This window comes from Rissa tridactyla, chromosome 4 (assembly GCF_028500815.1).
Source record: "Rissa tridactyla isolate bRisTri1 chromosome 4, bRisTri1.patW.cur.20221130, whole genome shotgun sequence".
Taxonomy (NCBI): domain Eukaryota; kingdom Metazoa; phylum Chordata; class Aves; order Charadriiformes; family Laridae; genus Rissa; species Rissa tridactyla.
The window spans coordinates 7,712,207-7,722,887 of record NC_071469.1 but is presented as its reverse complement, the minus strand read 5'-3'; the positions used below and the strand labels follow the sequence as shown (position 1 = coordinate 7,722,887).

Sequence of the window (10,681 nt, the reverse complement as noted above, 5' to 3'; positions counted from 1 at the left end):
TAAAATATGTCAAAAAGAAAAGTATTAAACAGCATTAATTCTAATAAAGTTGGATGGACAGGTATTACGGTTTTCTGAAAAAGAAAAGCCCTTCCCTCTCACTCACCCTGGGATAAGCTTACAGAGGATTCAGAAAGGTAAACACAATTCTAACTGCAAAGGAGACAGAGGGAAAAACATACAGAGCTGGATTTAGAAGCATATATACCTTCCCACCATTACCTTTGATTACGCACAAGAAGCCATGCTCTGCATCCATGTGCGGAGATTGAGCTATCACTGCTACTGCTTATCCCCAACCAGGTAAAATTTGGCATTGAACGGAAAAGTAATAGAATATTGCATATACGTACCTGAAATGTTGTTAAAATTGGATGTCAACTTAACCTCATCATAAATTGCATTTTTTTCTACGGTGCTCAACTTTACTGCTTATTTCTTTTTAATTAAACGTATTTTTCTCATCTCTCTTCCACAGGGGACGGGAGAAGGGGAAGGGAAGAAGTTGTTCTACATTAATTTAAATTATTTGCAAGATTCACTGTAGCACTGCGGTCTTAATTAATCCACAAAATCCTGCTTTAATTCCCATATACCTCAGGTGTAAAAAGGCCTCCACATTTCATTATACTTCTGAAAGACTTACTTATAAATATAGTTGCACATTATTCTAAGTTACAGATTAGTTTTAAGCAACAGCTATATGAAAAAATGAATGTATAGATATAAAGACCGACTCCCATACTCCACTGAACAGTGTTTGTAATCCTGGTACAAACGGTCCTAATCCTACTGAAGGGCTCTTCCTGGAAAGATTTTGAGGCACAAGAAACGCAGGCCTGAACCCTTTCGTTACCCTTGCTAGAGGTAAAGATGTTAAGTAAGACGGGCAGCAACAAATTGGCTGACGAGTTCATTACTTCTCTGTTTATTCAAATCCATCTCATTTTTCAGCAGTACTCTTGTACAGTAATACTCCAAACAATGAGTCAAGACTGATATCTAAGTTATTTTAAAATTTAAATTAATCAAATAAAATCACCAACAATCTGCATCTGAGAGTGCTTATTGCAGTCATCCCACCCCTGCATGTCACCTTCCTCAGGGCACAGTCCCTCGTGTTTCCTCCCTCCTTGTGCTGTGACACTATTTAGGCGCATACACTCTCCAATTAACACCGTGTCTCCTCCAATACAAAGAGTAATATTACAGCAATTATATGAATCATTAATAGTCATAGAAACGCTACTCTAGAAAGAGGCGTGCAAAAAGTCTGATACAATAGCTGTTACGAGAAGAGCCGCTTGCTAATAGTGTTTACCAAAGTCAGCATTTTCCCCGTTCATCCTACATTAGGAATCCTCTCCTTCCTACTTCCATCTATCAAATACCTCAACAGATCTCTACAAAAAATGATGTTTCAGACTGGGATTTTTCCAAGTCAAGTGGCAATCTCAGCAGATGAGACTATAAAAGACTACTGAGAAATTACTCAACTGTAATAGTTTAAAAAAAACCACCCTATTTTTACTATTAAAACCCTACTCACAGGATAAGTGTCTCGTTTTCAAAAAATTATTCTACGCAAATCTCTTCAGCAGGTAGGTACTTTCGACAGCATACCAACTCTTTACATTCACTTGGATTAACCAATTAAATCACACTTTCAAATAACTTCAATATAAAGTATGTTTATAACGCATACGAAGAGTCTCACAGCTGTTTTTTATCCCTTTCAAATTTTTTCCACACCCTTCTGAAGTACTAACATGACAGGATATACACTCTAGCAATATGCTCTGCACGCATGTATTGTTTGGCAACACCATCGTCTCTCCAAAACTACCACTTGACCTTCTCTACAAACATTCCACAAGTTGGATGTGTCCACTCTTCCCATCGTGTACAGCACCGTGGTATTGCCATACTCCTTGTAAACGTGGTCTACCATCTTTTTCTTTCTTGATATTTAATCTTGCATTTGGCCGTACTAAAATATACATTGCTGAGGTTAAACGGCAAGTTTTTAGAAATGATACACAATTTGTATTTTGACAGCATGACTTGGTTTTCAGCAAGACTAATATTCCACCAGATACTGTCTCCTTCATAAATACCATTTTTGATTATGGTAAAAATATGTTTAGTTTTCCTAACAGGTAGACGTGTGTCCTGGTAAGAATATAAAGAGCTAACACCCTTCACATAACATAACTTCACCTAGTAAATGCTTAAAGAAACAAGAATACTTTGACTAAATATAACCAGAGGTTTTTCTGTGGAAACCAGAAAATTATTTTTTCAGTCAAGCAGTGGTTAAAATTCCAAGACTCTCCATGCCGCAAGTCTAAAGCTGAAAGTGAGAAGACCCTGAGAGGAGAGAAACGGATCCCGTAAAGAGAAGAGCTCAATGACTGATGCACTGCCATGGCTGTGCAGCTCCAACCTAAAGACAAAATCTCTTACTTTTCCTAACCGAGGGAGCGTATTTAGGAAAACTGACACACAGTCATTCAACTATCACAAGAAACTGTGCCTTTGAAATCAGATATGAGAAGTGTGGAATTTAACCATTGTTTTAAGCATAAGGAATTTTAATGCTTTCATATAATTTCTGGAATACTGATACTTAAACTGGACGTTCTTTTCCTGAAGTGTGTTCCTGAACAACGCACGGCATGGCACTACAACTCTTCTAAGCCTATGCTGGGGGCACAATTTTGCCAGCCTACAATTGGAGTACATTTCAGTATGGAATCTTAGCTAAAAATAACATCAGCGATTTATATTTAATGTTTGGATGAAAAAACGTCTATTTCGAGCACAGTCTGTTGTCTCTAAGATGTCAACAGTAAGTAATATTATTTGAAGTGGAATGTTGTATTTAATATTTAATAGCATGTATAATGAAACTAGTGGAAAAATATTGAAATTGCAGAAAAGTATGAAGTGTCGATCATCACTTGACTATTATTTTAGATTAGCAATGGATGTTATCATGTGCGTACATAAGAATACATCACATGACTTAGCTTTGCCAAGAAATTAAACAATATTCAGATATTTCAATAGACTGTATATTATAGGCAGTGAACCTAAATTTCTACTTGTTTGTGTCAATATGACCCAAAAAACTCCCGTGAAATAATCATTTACATCAACATAAAGAGGATGCTTGATGAAAGTCAAGTCTGGAATGGTGCAGTCAGTTCTCTTTCAGAAGCTAGTGGAGTAATCACTTAGCTCAGAGTCAGAAATTGCAATTTTTTTATTCTACCAGCCAAGTTTCAGATCCATCACAAATGAAATCATGCTACTGATTTGATTATCTAAATAGAGACTTTTCTGCCTGAAGAGATGAGTCAGAGGTCAAAAGAAGTTGAAAAACTTACACTACATTCTGATAATTTTTAACATACAAAGACCCCAAAACAGTAAGATAAAATACAAACCTAAAGTTAAGTCCAATTCGTGTTAACTCACTAAAAAATAAATTATGTTACATGTTTTACTACCTAGTATAGCATCCAAATAGGAAACTGGTGTTACAGTGGGCTTTTTATAAAAATAATTCAATACTTACTTAAGTGGCACCTCTATATAAATGATCACCAGCAAAGGAGAATACTTCATAAGACCCACAATACCCCTTTTTTGGTAGGTTAATTATAATTCCATCAACACATAAAAGCTGTACTTGATCTATGCACAGAGGTTAAGGCCAGAAGAAGAAATCCAAATGATCAAGCAAAAATCTTCTGACTGCTTGCTTGCAGTGTCCAAGTGCAAACAGTGGTCTTTTAAGTATCTTTTTTCCCTGTGATGCATTTATTATTTAGAATCCATAAAAATTAAATAACCAGAAGATCGCTCAGATGTAAATATATAGTTTTTTTTAAAAAAAGGTAAGAGCCCATTTACAAATTCCTGGACAGAATATTAGATACTGATATGAATTTATTTAAGAACTAGCTCTTATCCCACAGGCATTCAGACAACAAAGCAGTTGAGATACAGAGACTTCTATATCATGAATTCTTAGGTTAGTTTAAACTTACTCCAGACTAAACCAGCCATCTGACTCAGGTGTGTGAAATCCACCCCCACAAAAATGTGTCTGTCTCAATCAGCTACTGAATTTAGACTGTTAATGGCAGGGTTTTGAATTTAATCTAAAGGAAATACTGTAAACACATCACACCTGTAATTTTTATAAACTTTGGGTTTTATGTTCTTTCTAATAAGATGACTTTTCTGTATTATTAGTGGCAACCATGTATCTACATTTATTTTACATTTTGATCTACACTACATCATAATTAAAAAGAAGCACAGAAGTAAGAAAGAAATGTTTTCTAACAGCCTTCATTTTATTTTTTCAGTTTGGTACTATCTGTCCATTTAGCCTTCTGGAAAACAAAATTTAAGGAAATTGTACATTTATATAGTCATATATTTTGTTTTAGCGTTTAATAGCAGCTCTTAGCTTGGCCGACCTTCCTCTTGGGTTTGTTTGAATATCCTTGGCCTGGGGTGTGAGAACTTTTTTCTGTATAAAAATCCACTTAGAGTTGGATTTTCCATGGGGAAATTCTTGTGCATCTTCCTCTGTGGAGCAGTTTTTCAGAGCCTGTCTTATCTTCTGCCTTGAGCCAAGATTGTGCTTTTCTGTCATGTCTATTCCATGAAGAAAACGTTTGATAATACGATCTTCTAGAGAATGAAAGGAGATGGCTACAAGGCGACCCCCGGGTTTTAGAAACTTCTCAGCTGTCTTCAGCCCTATAAAGAGTTCATGGAGCTCATCATTCACAAATATTCGCAGGCCTTGGAAAGTTTTGGTAGCAACATGCGTAGGTCTCTGAAGCAAGTCTCTTCGTGCATAAAGCGCTGATGCTGGAAAAGCACCTGTCGAATTTAAAAGGTATATGTTAATATCTTATTATTTCTACATTGCTATCCTGACATTAATCCACTCATGCATGATGACTTTAAAGGAAAGCATACTTACAACTGAACCCTGAATGGTGAGCTTCCTTCTTTATAATATATCTTTATTTTCTGCTTTGAATTCACATTTCTGAAAGTGAACCCTATGAAACTGATCTCGCTTGTGGCTGGGTGTTGGGTTTTTTTCCTAGAGTCTTTCACAGAAATTCCTTCCTCAAATGCTTCACAAAATTAAAATATGTAATGATGGCTGAAACCAAAATCGGGAAAAAATGAAGATGTGCCAGATAAGGCCTATACCTTACAGCTCAGTGTAGTCAATGTCAGTTTCTCTATTTGTGGTGATTTGTTTCATGCTTTTAAGGAAAAAAAAAAATTAATATATGATGGACACACAATTCCAACTGCTTCTAGATAGTTATGTGTTTCTCCACAGCCAGAGATAAGATGAAGACAATGTCTACCTGGTGATAAGTATCTTTCAATGAATTACACAAAGCTTAAAAGAGGCATCCTTCTTCGGGGATAAAAATTGTTGACCACTACACCTGTGCTTCTTCAAGCATTCACAAAATTACCTGGAGAAATTTAGACATTGTAGCTGACACTGTTGCTTTTTCAGGTGCCTAAACAGCAGAACATCTCAAGGTATGAGTTTGTTGCACAAAAAAATTCACCAGATTAAGTAATTTTGACTAGATGCACAAAACTCCCTCTTCCTTTTTCCAAAATTCTTATGAGTTATACAAGTCTCTGTAGAGACTGAAATTTTGATAGAAACTTTAATATATCATTATTTAATGTATTTTAGGCTTGAATCTTCATTATCTGAGTATAGAGCAAAAAGCTAGAGAAGCCAGATTTGATGGATCAAAGGGACTAAAGTGCAAGAGTCTTACAAGATCTGTGAAACCTGAGTAAATTTATAATCTATTATGTAAGTGAGCACAGGAGTCTGGCGAAGAAAAACGGAATGAATAATGCTAGCCCATAACTGGAAAGAATTATTTTTCCAAACAAGAGGGCCCATTAGAGATAAGGCGATACTGCTGGCACGTATGTATTAAAATGCCTTGATTCCATGCCAGTGCTAAACTGCAACATAATAAAGCTATGGGTTTGAAGTAAATGCAGTTCATAATCAAGTAATTGATATTCTACATAGTGGAGTAAAAGAAGGGAACGTGGTACCTCTGAAACAAGTTGATTCACATTGTGTAATTCACATTTATGCATGTGATTAAAGAAAATTTAACAGAAATAGCATAATCTAGTATGTTGGCACAAAATAATTTATTAGTGGAATTCTTAAGAGTTTTACAGGTAAGATTTTACTTATGTCAGAAAACGTAAGTGTTCAGCATCACAAACAGACAAGTAATCACCACTGTTCAGCAAAGCGAGAGGCCAGTAATGGCGTTTAAAAATTCAACCATTATTTAAAAAGTTATTATCGTGTATGCGATGTGCCTCACGTGTTTCTGCATACTCAATTTTCACAACTACGTTCCCTACCTCCTCTGACTCCAATGCTAACAGTGCCTGAATTAACTGAAGAAACTCACAGTAGCCACGGCTGTTTCCTGTTCCTATAGTCTGAATCCTTCAAGACAGAAAGTGGCAACAGGATCAACTTCTCCTGACACAAACTACTGCCCAGGAATTTGTGGCTTTAAACTCTGTTTCACAAAACAGAGTAAATAGGTTTAACCTGTGTGAGCTAGGCTCCTTCATCACTTAGAAACTGTAGAAAAAGTTACACTAGCCAGCTAATATAATTTCTGTTTCTGAGAACACCACGTTCTACACTTTCTATAAATCATAAAAAGAATATACAACTTCATTGTAGGAGTCACAAAGCCTGTTTTGATGAAAGAGCTGAACTAAAAGAAGAACTCAAACGGCTCAGAAGGTAAGATGTCCCAAGAAACCAATGGACACCAAACGTGTACTACCTGGCACAGTATCTGTTTATACATTTCTTTACTTATCTAAAAATCGATTCTTTGAAAATGGAATCCTTAAAACAGCCATTGACTGCCATTTATGTGTGAAGAAAACTGTCTCTTAATGCATAACTTAAAGGAATGCTGTGCTGAGCAAAATAAACAATTTTCTTTAAATGGTTGACTAACAGCTACAAAGCCTAGTTGTATGCTCAGAACTCTTGCATAGTTATTAACTGAAAGAGCGGGGTTTAAAAGCAGCATATAATGTACCCAAAAATATCACAGGACATGCATGTTTCCATAGCATGCACTAAGTGGCTAAATATACATAGCTTTGTATTCTCCATAAGACCTGTCTTAGCTTTCTAGTATAATAGAATTTTTCTTCAATGGAATTTGGAATTTAACCATTAGCCTTTCGAATTAAAAAAATACTGTTTTTGTGAAAGATCTCACACAACAAATCTATCTCTTTTTCTAAGTCTCCATTTAAAAACCACTGAAAACGTACCTCACTCTTCCCTTCCCCCTTCCAAACCCAAGCCTGCCGCTGCCATGTTCACTTTACTGAAAGCAGTTGTAACTGGAATGAAACCCCACTGTTCCCTTACAAAATATGAGCTACTAACAAGTTAGTGGGTTGGAAAACAGGGTGCATTTTATCAATTCTACCTCTACCTTTTCTACAATTCAATTGTTCTACTATTGGCTTCCTGCAGCACCTCCTTTCTCCTGCCACTTGCTGAAAAACTTACAGCTCTGACTTCAACAGGACCAGTTTGCTACTTTCAGTTTTGGGCTCTTACTACCCAGAGCTGGTGTTCACCTCTCAAAGCAGATCCAGATTTTTTAACTATCATATTTTAGCAGCCTAAGTATTGCAGCCTTAAGTATTTTAGCAGCCTAAGTATTTTCTAAAAATACTGCTGGTTTTCTGGGGATGATCCATTTCTGATATTCTAAGAGTATTCCAGCTTCCAAAAGCATCACAGATAAAAATGAAGCCAACCCACAAGAGTACAGCATGTAATTTAGGCACAAAACTGAATGTGCTTCTTGACTGGGACCTAACCATAAAAACAGAATCCTAGAATGAGATCCTTTGTTTAAATTTCCACACTCAATCTCACTGGAATTTTAGTAAAATACTGGAAGATTTATCTTCTGGGTCACCAAAATATCTTTTACTTACCTGAACAAACAAGGACGATATAAAGATCTACTTCAAAACTGGTTTTGTAAAAATTTAAATAGAATAGAATAGTATAGTTTGGGTTGGAAGGGACCTTTAAAGGTCACCTAGTCCAACCCCCCTGCAGTAAGCAGGGACATCTTCAACTAGATCAGGTTGCTCAGAGCCTCATCAGGCCTGGCCTTGACAACAGAGCAACCCGTTCCAGTGTTTCAACATCATCATGGTAACAAATTCCTTCTTTATATCTAGTCTAGAACTACCCTCTGTTAGTTTAAAACCATTACCCCTTGGCCTATCACTACAGGCCTTACTAAAAAATCTGTCCCCATCTTTCTTATAAGCCCCCTCTAACTCTCATCAGTCTGGAAAAAAGATGACTGAGGGGGGATCTTATCAACACTGATAAATAGTTAAAGGGTGGGTGTCAGGAGGATGGGGCCAGGTTCTTTTCAGTGATGCCCAGCAACAGGCACAAACTTGAGCATAGGAAGTTCCACCTAAACATGAGGAGGAGCTTGTTTCCTTTCAGGGTGGCAGAGCCCTGGCACAGGCTGCCCAGAGAGGTGGTGGAGTCTCCAACTCTGGAGACATTCTGAACCCACCTGGATGCGTTCCTGTGCCACCTGCTCTGGGTGACCCTGCTCTGGCAGGGGGTTGGACTAGATGATCTCCAGAGGGCCCTTCCAACCCCTGCCATTCTGTGATTCTGTGTGAAAAGCCACAATAAGGTCTCCCCATTTGTATGGGGAGGTCACTCTCTTACAGTGGGAGGGACTTTGCTCCTCCAGTCCCCGTCTTGCAGTCCATCCACTCGAGAGATATGGGAAGACAGGCTGACAGTGAAGACTGAGGCAAAAAAGTTGTAGGCTACCTCAGACTTCTCCTCATCCGCTGTTAACAGTTTGCCAGCCACGTTCATTGGGGGGGTACACTTTCTTTGACCTTCCTTTTCTGGCTGACATACCTCGAGAAGACCTTATTATTCTTTGCGTCTCTTGCCAAGCTCAGCTCCAGCCACACCTTGGCCTTCCTGACCCCATCCCTACACAACCGGACAGCGTCCCTGTACTCTTCCCAGCATATCTGTCCCGGCTCCCACTGCCTGTGCATTTCCTTCTTACCCTTTATTTTGACCAGCAGGTCTCGACTAGGCCATGCTGGTCTCTTGCCTTCCTTTCCTGATCTCTTACGCCTGGGGTCTGATAGACATGACATGCTGATATCTGGTCAGATTTTTAGTAATCTGACCGTGAACACCGGTATTTTGCAATTGCAATGCTGAATAGATAAACAAAAGAAATGAGATACTCAGGCTACCAGCATGACCAGGACACTAACAGGTCTTTGGAAGGCTCTTCCATTTGTCCTGCCACGGTTGTTGAGTGCAGTGACTTCCTACGGTAATCGGCAATTAACCGTGACATTAATTTATTTCTGTGAATAAATTTATCACACAGTGAAGAAAATAAATTAAAACCCAGATACATTCTGTAAGTATAATACAGCCTTACATGCCTCAGTTGAACATGCATAAAGAGAACTGCAGGTCATATATATAATGGTACAGAATACTAATATTCAGGAGACTGGTAAAGAAATGCAGTCATTTTGCAGCTTTATGCAACCAAAATCCCCCAAAATCAAACCATTTCAAAGTTTAAGGACTCAACTGGTCTGTCTTCAGAGACTGGGATTAACTAATAATTGTAATCTGTGGTAGTAATTTGTGTCACACTGGCCTTCATCGTTTTAGTAAAGGCAGTAGACTTTGATCTGTGTTCCAGGGGTGAAAAATTTTCCTACCCCACCCTTAGTCCTCTGGTATAGTTAAATAAAAACCTATTTGAGCCTTCTGCTAAGGCATAAAATCTCTCACCCAGCCCCCTCCGATTACCATGGCACTAAAAGAAAATCCTTCCTGGTAACAGGCTGTACAATGTACAAAAATATAAAAAAAATCTGTATGGGAAGCTTGTAAAATGAATTTCATTCATAAAAATACCACACTTCTGGCTAGATGACTGGTTTGAAATCCCAGGGAGAGAAATTATCATTTTTAGTTTTGGGATGCCCTGATGCTACTTACACTTTTAAAAATCTAATAGATTCACATGTTGAAATGTATCGAAACTTTAAAGCTTGTGAATGAAATTAGCAACGTGTTGTGCCTGTCAATATGAACTATTAAAGTCCCCAGAGTGTATGAGAGTGGGAGAGTTTAAAAATTAATTCAGATCGTGCACCTGTTTGCAGGAATCCGTCTGTTGAATTAGCGTTGCATTTAATAAGTTTCTGTGACGCAACTAATGTCCTTTTGTCTAGGCTCCCTCAGTACAGTGTTAATTCTCACCCATCTGAAATTCAGGCAATATTACAAATTCCAAACTGATAATTAAAGTCTATAAATGTGAACCAATCTGAGTGAGGCTGGCTTTACCCATTAAAGTTCTTTTTAAACTTCAAACTTCTTTCATATCTTATCATCAATTTCTTTCAAGTTAAATCTGAATGATTACATGATCTCAAAATGATCTGTTAATAGATTACGTATCTAAATAACACTGAGAAAAATTAAATTTTGAACAAA

At 37.5% G+C, this 10,681-nt stretch overlaps 1 protein-coding gene across 5 annotated transcripts in view; it reads right to left on the bottom strand.

Moving 5' to 3' along the window:
- Window positions 1-923: 923 nt before the first annotated feature.
- METTL15 (methyltransferase like 15) overlaps window positions 924-10,681 on the bottom strand; it is a 105,449-nt gene continuing 95,691 nt past the window's right edge. For all 5 annotated transcript variants that reach the window (XM_054198214.1, XM_054198211.1, XM_054198215.1 and 2 more), the window contains one exon: window positions 924-4,908. In XM_054198214.1, coding sequence (XP_054054189.1) covers window positions 4,463-4,908 — 446 coding nt within the window. In that variant the 3' untranslated portion in view covers window positions 924-4,462. The remainder of the gene's footprint in view (window positions 4,909-10,681) is intronic.